This window comes from Rhodnius prolixus, unplaced genomic scaffold (assembly GCF_049639745.1).
Source record: "Rhodnius prolixus isolate KJV_2025 unplaced genomic scaffold, Rpr scaffold_11, whole genome shotgun sequence".
NCBI classification, from domain to species: Eukaryota; Metazoa; Arthropoda; class Insecta; order Hemiptera; family Reduviidae; genus Rhodnius; species Rhodnius prolixus.
In genome coordinates, this window is record NW_027411625.1 from 297,572 (window position 1) to 315,871 (window position 18,300).

An 18,300-nucleotide genomic window follows, 5' to 3' on the forward strand; every position below is an offset into this window, starting at 1 on the left:
GAAGAATGTTGCGGTAAAACTGACGTTCAAACTGTGTGGACATTACATTAAGAGGAAGGTTTTGTTGTTTTCTGGTTACTTTTATAAATAATGTAAATTTAAAATATTTAATTAATAACATTTCTTTATATGCTACAATTAAACTTTAGTCAGTTTAAGTCTCTAAACATATTTAGAAGAAATTACTTAACCTTTTTTTCCAGAAACTTCTAGTTAATGTATTCCAAAAGCATTTATGATTCTACATCGGCTTTTAGTGATTTTGACTTTAATGAGAGTATAAAATGTTTAAGTTTGGTAGCAAAAGTGACATCAACGTAGGTTATAAATGCACCGTACGACTTTTAGAAGATACAGACGTTTTAGAGTGCGAAATACATGTAAGTAAATAGTTAAGTATGGGATTTATTCGATCAATTTTTAAGTTCATTAAGCATTACATACTCGTAGGCGATAGATAGAAATATCTTACTACAGATACATCGGTTTAATGACTGTCTATTAATTTTCTATTTTATTTTTATTCACATCACTTATGTTTTTTTTCATTACTTCGAAAAACTTGTAATTCTATTTTTGTTTTAAGGAAGTTAGAGAGAAATGAGACCGTGAATTCTTTAGTTTACATTAATACAAAAGTTATTATAATATTATCTCTTTATTAACAGTTTCTTTTAATGAAGAGATACTGTTTTATTGTTAATTATCATTCTGGAGGGTGAGCAAGCTCTGTGTTATCCAATAGCATTTGTTAAACGTTACAATGAGTTATCTTATGTGCGTGTAGTCTGTCCAAGCGGAGTTGTAGATTAGATTTCACGACGGGACGGGACCCTTGCCCCACGGCACCGCAGTCACCAAGAGGCTTATTGTGCCTTCCCTTAAGTCTAGTAGGTGAAACCTCCCCTTCTAAGAAGGTTGAGGGCTTTCCCTACCAGTTCCTTCTGCGCTATACTCTCCTCTGGTCTCAAGGTATCAAAGATTTCGTAGCGCAGTCTCTCGATTGCAAAGCAATCGAATAACAGGTGAGAGGCCGTTTCTTTCTCTTCCTGGCACAATCTGCCCATCGGTTTCCAGCTAATAAGCCCTACCTTGTGCAGGTGCTTCCTGAACCTTCCGTGCCCTGTGAATAGGCCTGTAATCAGAGTGCTCTGATTCCTGCCCAAACCTAGAGTCACTTTGGTTCTTTGTTTGCACAACAAGGGCAAAACCCTCTTGCTGTGTTTGACCCCAGGAAGCATCACCCAGTACTTTTCATGTTCTCTCCAGATCCAAGCGGAGTTGTAAGTAGGCTAATATCTTTTGAGTTGGTAAACTAACCAAGCGATTTATTAAATTCAGTCCAAATAAGAGATTTGCAACTTTATAGGGAGCCGTGGAAAAAAAGTGGAGGTTCAGATCAGGTCAGGTGGAGGAAGCAGAAAAAATGAGTGAGTATAAACGAGGTTCAATGACCTTTCAAAATCCTACAGACGACTCGAGAACGCTTTAGATCTGCTACAAGATATCCAAACTTTTTCGCGAGGTACATGGAGTTTAGGGGAGCCGAAGCTGAACTTTCTAATTCTTATCCAGTACGTCTTAAATATGCTATTTGGACAGAGAACATTAGAAAAGTGCCCTATTTTGACAAAGTTGTTTTCTGTTCCAACTTTTTTACACTAATTTCAGTATTGTGTTCACTTTGATTTCATTTTACCACCTCTCTTTTGATATTTGATATAATTTATTAACATCATTGAAACATCTTCAAGTAGATTGTATCTTTTTTTCAGAACACTGACAAAGGAAAAAATTTGCTGGATCATGTTTGTCAGCAGCTTAATCTTAGTGAAAAGGATTATTTTGGACTAAGATATGTTGATGCAGCCAAACAAAGGGTGTGATTAAAAATCTTTACTATATACAGTGTTGTGAATAAATATGTACTTCTTATAGTATTGTCTTAGATTAACTGGTTTAATTCTTAGTGATAGGACAGTCATTTTTATTTATTAACTAAAGTTACTAGGAATGTTTTTAAAGTGACTTAAATAAAATTTCTTGCTCAATATTTTCAGCACTGGCTTGATCTCTCTAAAACTGTGATAAAACAAATCAAAGGTAAATTATGCTTAGTTTTGTTTTTGTAATTTTGAGTACCAGTAATTAACTCTTCATCAATTATTCATTGACGCTTATGATGTTCTATATCTTTTATAACCGCACAGTTCGTTCGTAGAAACTACTCAAAAGTTGCTAAGGAATCGCAATAAAAATATAAAAAAAAGACAGAAAGAGTTATATTTTGTTTAAATAAAAGTTTTGCTTTAGCCTTCTCCATACTCGCAAACGTGTGCTAACACTCGATAAACAGAATCTTGACTCGTCACTAAACAATCCTAATTCCCAATTTTGGTTCTCCCTCAGCCTAGTATTTACCCACTCCAATCTTGCTCTTCTGTGCCGAATGTCCAAAGTAGGCCTTCTGAGAAGGCGATACGAATGTAAACCAACCTCTCTCAATCTTTTGATTTCTAATCGTTTGATCAGATACTTGAATCCCAGAGGATTTAAAAAGACGATTTTGTAACTTTTGGGCGGTCAAAAAAGGGTTTCTGCGGGTATTTCTCCTCACTAGGCGGCCTTCTCTTTCGAGTGGTTCTTCCAAATTCCCACCACAGGTGTGCAGTTCCAAATCGCAAACAACACTTGGTGCAACGTTCAAAGCAATTGCAATTTCAAGCTGAGAAAGGCCCTGGAAATGAAACTGGACAATTAAATTTGTCCTTTTATCACATAGAGGTCTTCTTTGCATGATGAAAACTAAATTGAGAAAAAAAAAATGTCTATTCACATTCAAATGCATTAGAATACTGAATCATTTTAAAGGGCAAAATTAGCAATGTTTGTTTTTGTCGTTTATCAAAATGAATTAACCTTTTGACGACTAAGAAGTGCATTAATTCCTTTATATAAACAAATATTGAATTCCAAAATAACGAGATAAACATCAAAACATTGCGCAGTAAATTATTTTCGATGTTATTTATAAATTCTTTAGTAACTTTTGAGTAGTTTATATAATCTTATGCAACTTATTTCGCCATTTAGTACTAATTCATATTACATTTTCCTTCCCTTTAGGAGAATAGATTTATCCTTAGTTAATCTGTAGGTCTGTACTTATGAGACTTCCATTTGCATTTCGTCTCTTGGATCTGTACCCCGGCTTTTTACTTCTTTTACTTTCTTTGCCATTTCATATGTCCTCCAGATAACAAGCTATCTACTTTATCCCCAAAATAATGATATTAAAAAGAATAGTAATAATAAGAAAATTCTAATGACCAAGAAGTCGATGCGCCAAAGAAAAAAAAAAAATTATATTCTAGATATGTATCTACAGAATAATAAAAAACAACATTCTGTTTATATGACATGGACCGCAGTCCGTCTGCCAAGCTGGCTTAACTTACAAATTTCAAAAGAATAGTATCTAGAACTTTTAACCAACGTTCTAAGACTCCTTTCCTACTCCTGCTAAGGGGAAGTTTCACATTTTCAAAATTAGTTTCCATTGGGGGTACATGTTTTGAGATCCTCTGAATATGAAAGTTTTTAGCGAAATTTTAGTTTTTAGTATGTGTATGTATGTTTTAGTATGTGTTTACTAAAATTTTAAAAGAAATCCGTCAAATAGAAATGTGATTTCATTATTGCGATTATTCAGTTTTCTATGTATATACTTTTTTTATGACTCCGATTTCTTGAAACAATGAGAGCCTCTGGGCGTCAGCCGAGCCTTTACAAATTTACACAATGTCTTAAAGCAATTTCTTTCAGTAAAAGACAGTTTTTTTGTTCGTTTGTTTAATGTTTTATATTCATGTTTTAAAATGTTTCAGATATGGATCCTATTTTATTCAATTTTCGAGTAAAGTTTTATCCACCAGATCCGTTCAAACTAAAAGACCAAGTCACAAGATACCATATTTTTCTTCAATTAAAGAGAGATTTAGTTCATGGAAGACTATACTGTTCGCCAAGTGAATCGACTCATCTGGCCGCTTATATTATTCAAAGTAAGTTGATTAAAGTAACTAATCTCTTCAAACTTGGTGTATTTACTAAATTTTAAAATAAGCTGTAGATATGACACATTCTCTACATTTTAAATCATAAGATTTACCAGAATATGTCCACATGGAATGGTAGCACGAACTTTTTCTAAAATCAGTTAATTAAACATTAAGTACTATTCATCATTCTTTTTTAATCTGAGTAGCTGTATCTAGAGTGGTGAAATCATGCGTAATTACTGCACCAATAGCATACTTACTTTAACTATCGATACCGTAATGGTTTTGTTACCATCATAATCAGGGCCGGATTTAGATGAAAAGAGGCCCAAAGCTATTCCACTTATGAGGCCCTTTCACCTCCCATTTATAAGTTTGTAAATTACATGAGAGATAATGAAATACATCACTACTATGATATATATCAATATATTAAATGTTAATGTATAATATCTTGGTCTTGAGGCTCTAGGCGGAAGCCTAGTTAGCCTATAGGAAAATCCGGCCCCGATCATAATAGGTATTTATACTTTATAACGGTCTTATGGGCAAGAAACCTCTAAAAATCAGCTGCACAGCATATTTTGTGTCGTTCGGATTTATTCCTTCTACTGAAATTATTTGACCTTGAAATTAACTCTTTTTTTGTTTTTTAATTGTTTAAATACTAAACAAAATATGCCTACCACTTCTATTTGAAACATATTACTTGGAATATTACAGTCAGTTTTATTAAGAGAAAGTCATATAAGAATTTCACACATGATTTTTGATTTTGGAAAGAATCATTATTTTACAGCTGAATTTGGCGACTATGATGAAAATGAGCATGGAGATAATTATATTGCCACAATCAAGTTGCTCTTAAAACAAACCCAACAAATAGAAGAAAAGATCATGGAAGTTCATCAGATGGAAATGAAAGGATTAGATCCTGTTGCGGCCGAGAATGGTTTCTTACGCAAAGCAATGGCTCTAGATACTTATGGGGTAGATCCTCATCCAGTCAAAGTAAGTTTAATAAAATCTTATTATAATAATTATGATGAATTCTCGGATTTCACATATTAATGATATTTTAAGTTGGTTATCCAGTTATATATCTTTATATATTTGTTTTTAGGACCATAAAGGTAATCACTTATATCTGGGAATCAATTATCAAGGTATACTTACATTCCAAGGTATATGTAAACTTCACCATTTCAAATGGAATGAAGTGCATAAACTTAAATTTGAGGGGAAAATGTTTATAATACATCTTATTTATCGCGAGGTACGCTTAATGAATTTTATTAGTTTTTATATTTACTTAATGTAATTAAGAAATAAATTCAGTGTTACGCTAATGTGAAAGAATGTAAGTTAAATAGAAGGCCAACATATAATTGTGTTGAGGGGAATTAGTGAGTTTGGAAGGGCATAATTAAAATTAAACTCTGTATAGTAGTTATAAATTCGCATTAAACTGTATTTTGTTTTTTTAGTAACAAACTGGTTCTGCATCACACAAAATCGTGCTATGTATGGGATGGTTGACAATTTTAATACCAACCATTGAAATTTAACCAAATATGCCTCTTTCTGCTTCTGTAAATGTTTTATCCATTCTTTCTACAATACCAGATTTTGTAAACTGAATCTTCTTCAGCTCACCAACCTGAAGACTATCTAATTTTCGAGAAATTGTTGTGGTTTTTGCTAACCTAACTTTGCGAATAGCACATTTCTTATAAACATTTAGTTCCACACATCTAATCTTTTTTTGAAACCTTCTTTCCAACCTTTTAAAGCCTTAGAAATATAAAGTTTAAAATATAATTTTGCTTAGCAAAAATTTCTTAGAAATTTTAGGTAATCTTCATGATAAAATTTGGTATCTCCTGGCTGCCAATGGTTTGGATCTTCCCTCTAGAAGTTTAAGGCAGGGGTCGCCAAACATTTTTGATCATGAACCCCTATATAATTTTTCGAAATCTCCATCGACCCCCATAAAAGTAATTCTCAGTTAATTAAAATAAAACTATCTATTAGGTACTGTGTTTGTACATTTATTTATGTGTTTATGATTTTAAACATTTATTAAAGTAATTTTACATTGTGTAAAAATAGTTTCATGAAAACTATTTTAATGTTGAATTTTAAATACCTTAATATTTATTAAATAATAAGTAATTATGAATAAGTAAAGCAACTACAGCCACAATAGATCCATAGGGGTCGCGGTGGCGTAGGCCTTGAGGCCACCCTAATTTAATCTAATATAATCTAATCTAACTACAGTATTGCTCCTTAATTAATGAGATGTTGTGTCTGGTGTTTCTTTGCAAGGTTCGCTATATTGGGTTCAAAATAGTTTTTCCTTCGACCTCCCAATCGACCCCTGGCTCAGATGGACCCCTACTTTTGTTAAATAGACCTCTGGGGGTCTATGTAGACCACTTGGCGACCTCTGGTTTAAGGTAACCAACCTGCTCCATCGAGTGTTGGCTACTATCGTATTATTGCAAAAGAATGTTGCGTGCAGGCTTCCTAAAGAATGATTTAGTGATTTCACTGTCGCAAGTTTTTCACTCATAAAATAGGCTCGCTCCGTTTCCTTCAATTTACCATAGTATAATTTTCTGCAATACTTTTTGTCCTTCATAAAGTGTCTCGAGTAACGGCATTTTATTTTCATTAACAGGAACATAACAATCCTTGATCAGTCATGTAGTACCTTGGCATTGGCCACATTCCTCATATACTGTTTACCTTTAACATTGAATTCTACTGCTCGTTTAATATGCAACCATTTTATTTAAAAGATGAATAAAACAAAATTATTTAAGGCTATTATTATTCTACTATTGAAACCATACCTTTCTGGTGTTAAAGTTGGTAGAACTGTAATTGTCCACCAGATTCGGGAACCTAAACATCGTATTAACTATTGTGCTGTGGATATCTTTATTAGTTAAGTGTATCTGAAAGTATAGTAAAGTTCATTGAGAAAGAAACCTTGTCACTTAAGTTTTGTTATAATTGAAGTAAGAGAAGTGTTTTATTTATGTAAATTTAGAAGGATTCACCTCCCTATTTAAAACTGAAAACAATTGTTTTCTTGCTGTACGTTACAATATTCGGTTGATCTTTACAATAGCCCACGGAGGTGTGGCCTATTTATTTTAAGCGCATGCGCAGTACAGCACACTTACCGTTGACTTTTTAAACTACTTCCCGCCAATGTTCAATATATTCTTTTTAAATTTCTCAACTTCCCGCTAATGTGCTGTATATAATTTTTTTGAATTTCTTGCCTATTTATTTTTAGTGAGCATGCGCAGTACACTCACACTTAGTAACTGCTTCCTTTCCAACGTATTATCAGTTCCCGCCGGTGTCCAGTGTGTAACTTTAGGTGCGTTTTTTTTTAAAGTTCATAAATCATGAACGTTTAAAATCTACAGTTTTTCTTTTATTTAAAGCATGAATGTCTGAGTGAAGATGGAGAGATGAAAGTTTCAAAATTTTGAATGAGTGTTGGTTTCATTAGTAATAGATATGTAGGTCCGAAGTGTGTTAAGTATGAAAAGGAGTCATTCTTCCATGGGCGATCAAATGAGAGCATTATTTAAGGGAGTAAATAAAGTGTACTAACAGAAGGATAGGGATTGCATTGAATAAGGTAGGCTTCTTTTGTTTTGTTTTTCATGTGTCTGAATTACAAATTAGAGTTGTGTGTGGATTAGTTGGGTAGTGAGGGGGGTGTGGGGGCAAAGCCCCCATAAAAATAAAAAAATAGATCAGGGGGCGTGGGGGCAAAGCCCCCACAAAAAGGGGGGTGTTAAATAAATAAAATTTTCAATCTTGAATTAATAATTCGAAGTGATTCTGATTCGCGTTACCATATAACCCGCCAGATTTAAATGTAAATATAAAATAAAGAAATATTTTTATATTTACATTTGAATTTGGCGGGTTATATGTTAACAGCGAATCAGAATCACTTCGATATTAGGCCACACCTCCGTGGGCTATTGTAAAGATTTACCCAATATTCAATTCAATTTATCTAATCAATAAATAAACAGATTTAAACTAACTGTTTTAATTACATTTATGTAAAAATTTATACTAATTTTTAGATTATTAATAATTTTAGACTGATTAACCTAATGTTAGTGATTATTTATGACGCTGCAAGGATGCAAGATCCAAGGTATGTGCATTATTATTATTATTATTATTACTATTATTATTATTACTATTAAAGGAGAAGAAAAAGAAAATTACACGATAGTGAAATTATAAAATTATTTTCAATTAAATTGTTTCAGAAAAAGCATACTGTTGGGTTCAAGTGTCCGACTGTAAGTGCCTGCAGGCATGTTTGGAGATGTGCAATCGAACAAATGTTGTTTTTTACGTAAGTGAAACATAATGCCCTTTCTTTCAACATTGTATATGTTGTAATTTTCTCATGATTCGATCTTTACAGAAGAGCGATGCGCCCTGTATTTATGTAAGATAGTACATAAAATGTGCATGTGTTAATAAATTTTTGCACTGATTTAAAAAAAATAGTTTGGAACACACTTAATAATAAAAAATATAGTTGAAAAAATTTCTTCTAAAATTCAAATGTTTATGAATGTTTATGTTACCACACAACATAGATTTGAGCCTAGCATTAGAGAATAGTGCCAGTCAATTTAACTGAATGCGGCACTACTCACTACCAATTAAGTACAACTCTATCTGTGCTTCCTACAACCTTCCTTGCAATTCTTTTTTTTCTTTTCTTTTTTTATCGAAAAAATATTTCAAATTGAAGTGATTGTCGTATAAGCATTTAGAATTAAAACGACTAGAGTTGTTTCTTCTAGTACACAGGAGTCAGAGCAGTCCTTCTTCAGCACTTAGAATTTGGAGGTTTACCTTTCCAATTTCGTGGATATTTGTAAAATATTGAGATTAAAATAATAAGAGAAAGACGTTTGATTTTCTTTAGAGTTTAAAGGTCTTTTATTTTTAATCGCTCTATACTCAAATCCGCAAATAATTATCATTGATCTTACCTTATGCAAAGGGATTTTTCACTCGACACCATATAACTTCCACCATTTCTGGACTTGTATGCTAAACATTTTTTTCTAAAATAAGTTTATAAAAATGTTGATAATTTTAAAATTATATATTTTTTTTCAGACATTCAAATGAAAAAATTAAACCAGTATGTTCCTGTTACAGGCTACCTTCGAGTTCCTCTATTCCATCTGTTATTACCGGTGGAAGTATTTTCTCATTTGGTGGAAAATTTCGATATTCAGGAAGAGTGGAGAAAGAAGTACTGGAAGAAAGCCGTGATAGCCATCAACCTATCTCCAGATCCAACAGTCTTCGAGTGAAAGCAAGTAGTGTTCCTGACACTCCAGTCACGCCGATCAACAGTGATCTGGGTATAGCGAATATTTCATTAGTAATTTTATTTGTCTTTTTATGTTTTGAAATTTAATGCAATTTTACTTTCTCTGACTGTTGGTAAGAGGAAGTATTGCGATCGGGCCCAATTTTCGAAATTAAGTTTTTATCAGAAATACATGTTTAGAAGTTTACTGAATACGAAAATGATGTTTTAGCGACCCCACTTTCTCTTTTATACCACCATATTTCCCCGTTTTACCACAGCTTTTCCTCACAAACCATTATTTAGAAGACAACACTTTTCTCTAATATTCATCTTTAAAATCTTTCCCTCTCCTACCGTGATCATTATTTATTTTTTCAAACCACAGAAATCAAACAGATCCTTTCCATGTAATCTATTCACATTCCCGTTGAACCATATTTCTACTTTTCCATAAAAACCATTATGTCCAAGAAAATTTGCTTTAAAATTCCTTACATTAATCATGTGCAGCTTTCAGTATGTATATTTTGCGTTAATGGTTAACTAGTTTAAGTACAGATTCTCTTAAGTAGATACTATAATTCCTGTTCGTAAAACACAAAGTAGTTTATGGTTTTTCAAGAACAGAGATTTTTAATGTAAAATCTAAGGCCTGCCTATACCGCAAATTGAACCCAGTGCCACAAATACATATTAGCTTTTCTGGTCTTGCTTTTAACCGCTCGGCTATCTGGCACCTTTCCTTGCAAACATAATGTCACATTTATTTGCAATTTTCCTAGGGGAAAAAAAACCATTTAAATGAGTTCTGGAGAGTCAGTGACGTTGATTGCAAGTGTTTTTGCCATCAACGTCACTAAATCTCCAGAACTTGCAAGTGTAATTGCAAGAGCGTGGTTGACTGCTTAACTAGGAACTAAGCGCTTTAAGAAATTTATCATTAATATAACGAGTGCGGTAAGAAAAAGTGTTGATTGTTTTACACCAGATTTTTTCGAAGATATTAAAACCTGTATTTTCGGGGTTTTATACACTCTAATTCAGAAAGGTTTACCCTCTATACTATTATATGTTATTTAAACTACTCTTATTAGAGTAGTTTAAATAACTTAAATGATCTACAATTAGCAATTGAGATTAATATTTAATTTTCAGATTTATGTATGCAACAGCAACTGAATGACTCGCCTCTCGTTACTGATATTGATTTACTTTACATAGAAGGTGAAAGTAAAGAAAAGTCTTCTAATGTACACAGTAAGTATTCTGTAATTAATATTTGGAATTTTCGTTGATCTGCCCTGCTTTCGACATTATTCTGTCGTTACAATTACTATCCATTATCAGACTGTTGAGGGCCTCCGGGAATTGTAAGGATAGCACTGCCTGGACTTGAAAGCAGGACTCTTGGCCTGCCAGTGCAGCCGCAGCCTTCCTCAATGCTAATATGTCATTTTCTTGCACTTTCAAAATGGAAAATTTTATCAATAACACTTTAATTTAACACCTTTTTTTATTGCATTTTTTATTAATGTTCAAAATGTTGTGATTGTGTTAAGCCATATATTTCCCAGTTCTTGGATCCCTCGCTGATGCCGTTGCTTGATTTCGAAATCTAATAATTCCTGCTCTCCAATTTTAATTCCGGTGAATTTATTTCATTTTCTTTTGCAAAGTAAGCGTGTAAGCGTAATTGAACAGCTGACATAAACGTTGACTACAGATAGTGTAGGCACATTTTATTGGCAACAATCTTTGTTTTTCAATTCTTAAAAGTAAATTTGTGTCTAAGCGTTATTTTTTATTATTATTATTTTTTTTTTTACGATTGATCAAGGTGGATAATGCATGACTATTTTTTCAGCACAATCTATCTTATTACTACCAATGAAAAAAAAATGCGTTAGAACTGAATGATTTAATTCGTGATGGGATTTCCTACCTAGTCCACATGCGCACACTTATTGAATTACCTTCTTTTTTGGACTATTGGTCCATCCGCAATCTGTTGCACTGGACTCCCTCATGGAGATTCCGGTTTCGAATCCAGTTCCTTGCCCTTCTCTTTGTGGTAAGGGACAATGTTGTCCATAAAACAACCTCCCCTGATTGGTATTGCAAGCCTTCAAGTGCCAATGAATGACAGATTTTGATGCTCCTTAAATAGCAAAAATAGTAAATCCAGTGCTGAGATATGCTGATCAAGAATATTTTCACTTTCTGTTTCACTCAGTGCACTTTCTCCAATGTAACGTAAAGTTATTAATAAATATATAGTAAAATGCAGTCATCTTGGTTGTCAAAACATTTTTTAGTTTAATGTACTGATTTTTGAGTCTGATATACTGATATTTAAGATTACTTGAATAGAAATACTGTAAAGAACCTAAAGATGTTTGAAGTATCATGGTTGTAGTGGATTGTTTCTAAAGATGGATCGATGGAACTTCTTTTGTTAGGAAAACGGTTTCGCCACCCTATTAATATTATTATTTTTATATAATTGATGGCGCGTCAACATCTGAGGTTATTGGCGCTCGGAGATATTTTTCAGTGTACCATCAGCCTCCAGACAGTGTCCTTTTGTTACAGACAACAGACCATCACTGTTCAGTGAGCTGTTAGAAGCTGCTTGGAAGAGAAAATCTAAGAGCCAGCTCCAACCTATTATTATTTATTGAACTAAATTTATAAACATGCCTTACAGGTAGCGATGTACGGTGTAATTTTCCAGAATATTATGTACAAGAAACACTAGGACATTCCTATTCTGAATCTCAGTTAAGCCGGGTTAGCCGTGTTAGAGGGTCGGCTTTGTCCACTCATCATGGAACACCGTTTGTTAATGCTCCGCCGTTGCCTCCGCCTGTGCCACTGTCATCCATTAATGTCAGCCAAGCGCCGCCTCCTTCACCATCTCATCATGCGACTAGAACTACTGTGACGTCTACATCCATACCACCTACACTTCCGAAGAATGTAAGTATAAAAATAGTAATAAACTCATGGGAAGAGTATAACAGGCGTTTAACCAACTGCAAAGAAAAAATTGAAAACTGTTTTTACGAATATAATAAAGTAGTAAAAAAACGAAAACTTACTAACTGCTTCATCTTATTCCGATTAGAAATCATTATAGGGTCTGATACTAGGATTTTTTTTTTTTAAAAAAAAAAGTTTAACCGAATATTCGTCTTCACCGATTTTTTTATTGTTAATTTAACTAAAATGACAAACATTTATCTCCAAATGTTCATTATTCGCTTAAACAAAAGTTCATTTAGGAAGCTTGTCCAGTGAGTTTTTAGAGACTGCTATGTTTAACGCAGTTTAAATGCTAATTTAACCCGAACAAATACAAAAACTTTTTCTACAGAATTGATATTTTCCTGAGGTTTTCAATGTTATAAATGTGAAAGAAAATATTTTTAGTAAATGGTGAACCCACCATTTACATACAACCGTATGTTTTTGGGTTGTAAACAAAATATGCACAAATTCGCAAAAAGCTAAGTTGGTACGTTTATGTTCTTCTATCATCGCTTCCAAAACTGGGTTTTGATCAAAACCCTCGAACGTAAGTGTGATTTTACTGACTTTTTTCCTCTTAGTTTTCACCTTTTACTTGTATTTACTTTCAACTTGGTATTTTGAGTGCATATACTGCTCAGTCCTTAAGGGATTCATTCATGATTCTCCTCATATTTAGCGTTAATTTGAGTGAAGCGGTTTAACCCTTGCTCTTTTGTCTTTATTATTTTTTTCTGACTTCAAAAGAAGCTTTTTTATTATATGGTAATCTGTATTGTTTTGATCTTACACAACATGCACATCCTTCGTCACCGCGTTCTTTTTTTTCAAGCTCCTCTTATCAGATCTGCTAAATTTATGCACATTTTTATTTGCTCATTCACACGAAAAGCACTCATAGGAGGTTTTCAGGGAGCTGCTAAGTTAAACTTATCCTTAAGTTTAAGATTGGTATGCTTGGACGTTTCCCATAAAATCAAATATTTATGCCAAGTGATTGGTGTTCATCATTTCTGTTTTAAGGTGAGTCAATTCAGTGCTTATTTTTTCCTAAGGTGATTTTTATCAGTTTGATGGATTTCTAGGTGTTTTTTACCTTGGTGCTTGAACAAATATAATAAATTGTCATATGTTGGTAAAAGTTTTGTTTTTGCTTTCAGGTGGTGACGTCTTCTAAATTCAAGTTTATGCGAGTGTTCTGGCCGTCTTTTTTTGCAGCAGCTGTAGTTGTTGTAATTGTAATGATCATATTATTAGAAACAGAAAGTGAGGCATTTTCTGCTATTCGCGAAATGCCAGAAATGGTTAGCTTACGCTTACATTATTACGATCATATCAAACAATTTCTAAAACTACACGTTTCATCATGACTATAATTGCAAAAATTAAAAAACAATGTGCGCTATATGATGTGGTTGAAAATTTCGCATTTCACCACTATCTACTTTTTTCTTTTATTTACTGTTGACGGTTCTTTGTTGCTTTTATTTCTTTGTATCGCTCAAAACATCCTAATCAATTCTCAGCGCACGGATTTGCAGGCTGATAAGTTGAACTTGTAAAAGATGTTAATGCAAGATGGTAATGAGGTGATGTTTAAAAATGATCCCTCTTAACACCTGGGTGTTTGAAAGTAATGGAGGAAATGAATGTGTGAAGTTTTTTTGTTTGAAGCTTCTATTTAGGATGTAATGTAAAACTATGCATAACAATAAAATTTATGTGTGCAATACCGTGCTCAATTTGAATTTTATAAACTAAAAAGAAAACATAACAATTTATATCAAGAATTAAAAATTGCTTGTTATCTACTAAACTATTTACAACTTACACTTGAACAAATTTCTGAATTTCATCTTAAAATTTATTTCTATGTGTTTTTTAAATAGTTAATTATTATTTAGTTTTAATACTATTCCTTTGTTGTCAACGAATTCTAAGTAACAATATAGTAAAAATTTCTGCATAAAAAAAGCAATAAAGATTTTACATTCTTTCGAATAGGTAGTTGGATCCACAACACTTTAGCTATTATACCGAGATTTAAAATCTTATTTTTTAATCTTGACCTATTTCGAATTATAGTTGTAGTTCACATGTAATGCATACATTATTTCTGTGCTGCAAAAGAGGATTGCATGCAACTGTGATAGTAGGGTTTAGGATGCCGGCCTTGGCATACAACAAACCCATCAGATGTGAGAAAAATGTTAAGTTCCTTTGAGGAAGTGTTTTATAGTGAAAATTTTGTAGTTGTAATGAGAATAACTGAGCGTAATCATATAAGTTTTACCTCAACTGGGTTTCTGGGAGAAAACAGAGGTATGGATTACTTTTTCCGATTTCGAGACTAAATAACACTTAAAGCAATAGACATTTTTAGACTTTCCAACACCCAAAATATCCTAAGTGGGCATCTACAAAGAAAATTATTTATTCACTTTTACAGTACCAGAATGGCGTTATTTTCTCCTAACCTCTCTCTAGAACATAATCTCTTACCACTGGTAAGTTACCAGTGAATGTTACACAGCCATCCTTGCAATACAGCAGTTGTCTGCAATTGCGAAAATATATCTAAGCTGGTGGAAAACTACATCCTCGAACAGAACAACTCTCTCCCACACAGAGCTCGAATTCTCCCGAAATTTCTCACCGAAAAAACAGAAGTTCTCTCTATTCGCCTTATGTTGGTCCGAATGGATTCTCGTGCTTTTACATCTTGAAATATTCTCCTTGGAAACGGAATTTTCTTCGAGATAGAAGTCTGGCAGTTGTTATTTACACGTTTCTAAAACATTATGACATATATCATATGTAAATTGGGCATACTACTAATCACAGTGCTTTGGTGAAGAATAGATTATGTTGAAAAATATACGTAGGATCTTCAAAATGCTTGATAAAATAATAGTGTGCTACTATTAGGATTTAGCGAATCCAAGGCGAACTCCAGCTCACCATCGCACACGCATTCACTTACATAAACGTATACTGTTTTTTGGTTTTGGTTTTTGCTCTCCCTAAAGAAGAGAAAGAGTTTATTCTATTATTCTTCGTACAAAAAGTTAGTGCCATTCAAAAAATACGTGTTTGCATATTGAAATTGCACTTCTACAAGCAGGAGCAAAAGTTGCGAGGTGTTATTAGAAGGGCATTGACATGCTTAAACTGAGTGAAATACAGGATTCGAAACCATACAAACTAGCTCAAAACTGCTCAAATATCCAAGCAGAAGCATTTGTTACTAAGCGCCACACAAAGCTTAGCTAAGATCTTGACTGAAGAACCGAATACCCTAGGCGTGTATAAAGGCAGCAAAATTTCGTTAGACTCATTGAAGAATCCAAGAGACCACCAACTCGGAATCTAAATCAATTTTATAGCGTGCCAGTCTTGGGCTTCCGTGGTCAATACATATACTTTAAACCAAAAAAATGCACACACTCTGTAGCAACTGTTACACTCGGGTAGCAATATAGGTTCATTAGAACTTGGATATCGAAAGGTATCGTAACTCTCCAAATACAAGTAATTAATTAAAAACCGTTTTTCTTGTTTTTTTCTTACAACATTGTTTTTCTGGATATATTTATTTATTTCTCTCTTCGAACAACATTTCATTATTATAAATAATTTAATAGTTTTCTCACCGTTATCGTATTCATTTTCATTTTTTTCATTTCCACATGCGTTTTAATAAGATGTTTCTGTGCTTTTCACAGACAACTCTTACCAAGTCATGTGGTTAAAGGAGCCGAACTTTTTGTAGTGAGCTCATACTAGATCCCATTTTTAATGTTCGAGTTAAAAGAGGAAACATCATTTACCTTACGTCGAATTTTTGGGCCATGACTATGAGGAGGTTAGGTTTAGGACCATTTGTCTAAACTACTTGATGGTGGAAGAGTTTAGACGGTTTCCCCTTAGGGTTTATACTTTTGTATTGTTTTTATTGGGGTAGGTTTGAATTCCCAGACGGACTTTAGTCCGCAGGGAGGGACAAATAATAATACATTTACATGTTGGATGAAGCAAACTATGTAGATGGAGGAAATTCGAAACTTGTCAAAATTAAAAGAAAATATTTTTTTTTGTGATTGTTAAAATCAAAGATGTCTACAATCCATTGTACGGAATGCAATAATTGAATTATTCATTTCCAGTTTTCACTAAAACACTCTTTAGCCCTTCATAAAAAGAATTAGCTCGTTAAGTTTCTATTTTTCATATTGTATTTATTTTTGAATTATATAAAGATTATCAAACTTTTTTGTAATAATTTTTATAGACGACCACTGCTAAATACAAGTAATAGATTTATTTCGTTACATTTTAATTAAAATATCAATGATTACTTTATGTGTATATTTTTTAATTAAAAATATTCCTTTTTTTTTGTCTACGAGTAGTATGAGTATCTGTGTGCTTATTGTGAACATAATCTCTCAATAACGAAAAATGACAGATAGCTCAAAACTTTTTTTGGCATTAGCTATTTGTCACCAAGTTCAATCTCTTTCAACCGCGAACACGACTTCGCTGAAATTTAAGTGAATCTTTAGAGAATCGTTATTTATTTGTTTACTTTAAATAGCATTCTTAATCATTTTATGTTATCTCCATTTTTTTATGAAAACATTTTGGATTTCACATATATTGATAGTTTTATGGAATTTAGGGCTGCAAAAATTTCTGAAAAGTTAGTGTAAATCTATCAAGCGAGCTACGAGATTTTTGTTTGCTTTTAGATGTTAAAACACGAACTTTTTTTTTATATGTGTATACTCACATAAATATATAAAAGTGATTGAACAATTTTTTTTTTTAGGTTTTACATTTAAAGGTTAATTTTTATTTTACACATTAGGGAGAGCGAAAGTATGAGGAACAGAAGTCAAGACATTGGTACCATCTAGTTATAGTGCGTGGCGATACTGCTTGGTTCTAGTTACAGCCAGCACTTTGCAAGAATAGTTGTGGTCTTTTGACCATGCTACCTTCCTGACACAGACATTTGAGCTGGAGGTTCCGATTCAGCACTGGTGGGTTTGACAGCAGGTGTGGCAAGTTAATAGGCGGAAAGCAACCACTCCAATCTGACCAGTTTCTTAGGATTGAGAACATCTCGTACTTTTTCGCATGTCTATCCGTCAGTTGCGCTCGCTCAAGTGATGACTGCCCATATACCCTGTGAATAGACCTGTGATCAGAGTAATCTGATTTCTACCCAAGCACAGAGTCACTTTGGCTCTTTGTTTACACAACCAAGGCATCATAGTCTTGCTGTGTTCGACGCCAGGACACTCACTAAGTTCTTTTCATGTTCTCTCCAGATCCAGTCTCGGGGCCACACGAACTGCACCCTTGGTGATTCCCAACCAGTAGGGGCACTGCTAAAGACCCCCGTAATCAACGTAATCTGCCCCCTGGCAGAGCCTTGCTGGCCGTCTGTTAATCAATCTTCCTCTACCACACTACCGCACCGTAGGTGATGACTGTACGTGTGTAGAGTCAGTGAGTCATCTTGGGGCGTAAACCCCATGTCTTCCTACAGGTTTTAGTAATACCACAAAGAGCCTGTTTTTCCTTTAGTGTTATTTTATATAGATGTGCTTTCCTAGTGAGTCTGGAGTAAAAAGATAATAATCTTCTTTTTTTTTCTTTTCTTGTTTGAAGCACAGTTGTTACGCTAAAATGGCTAAAATATTGAGTGCTGTGGTTTCAAATTGCTTTAACCTAGCTATCAGATTTATTTTACTTTTACTTGTTATTGAAAAGGGGTAAAGAATATGATCGTGTAAGTTTTTGATACTA

At 33.4% G+C, this 18,300-nt stretch overlaps 1 protein-coding gene and 1 long non-coding RNA gene across 6 annotated transcripts in view; one reads left to right on the plus strand and one right to left on the minus strand.

Annotated features, from left to right (window-relative positions):
* Nucleotides 1-16,845, plus strand: Frmd5 (FERM domain containing). 5 transcript variants are annotated; one of them, XM_074138285.1, is made up of 13 exons: nt 1-92; nt 204-380; nt 1,776-1,880; nt 2,061-2,103; nt 3,888-4,064; nt 4,861-5,072; nt 5,185-5,337; nt 8,248-8,262; nt 8,381-8,469; nt 9,294-9,502; nt 10,609-10,710; nt 12,161-12,432; nt 13,644-16,845. In XM_074138285.1, exons 2-13 carry the CDS (start codon nt 285-287, stop codon nt 13,851-13,853), a joined length of 1,683 nt encoding a protein of 560 aa, XP_073994386.1. In that variant the 5' UTR covers nt 1-92; nt 204-284; the 3' UTR covers nt 13,854-16,845. The 5 variants fall into 5 exon arrangements, with proteins under 5 accessions (XP_073994386.1, XP_073994385.1, XP_073994388.1 ...); XM_074138284.1 differs by having other exon boundaries at nt 48-380; XM_074138287.1 differs by having other exon boundaries at nt 48-380; nt 12,188-12,432.
* Nucleotides 5,382-18,300, minus strand: part of LOC141459331 (uncharacterized) — a 21,608-nt gene continuing 8,689 nt past the window's right edge. The window contains exons 2-4 of the long non-coding RNA XR_012461443.1: nt 9,122-9,498; nt 6,923-7,027; nt 5,382-6,815 (exon numbers count right to left, since the gene is read on the minus strand). This is a non-coding gene — a long non-coding RNA (uncharacterized lncRNA). The remainder of the gene's footprint in view (nt 6,816-6,922; nt 7,028-9,121; nt 9,499-18,300) is intronic.

Coding starts and splice junctions, on each gene's coding strand:
- Frmd5 (XM_074138285.1), top strand. CDS start 285: ATGTTTAAGTTTGGTAGCAAAAGTGACATCAACGTAGGTTATAAATGC. Junction 5,073..5,184: donor TAGATCCTCATCCAGTCAAA/GTAAGTTTAATA, acceptor ATTTGTTTTTAG/GACCATAAAGGTAATCACTT. Junction 8,470..9,293: donor GAACAAATGTTGTTTTTTAC/GTAAGTGAAACA, acceptor TTCCTGTTACAG/GCTACCTTCGAGTTCCTCTA.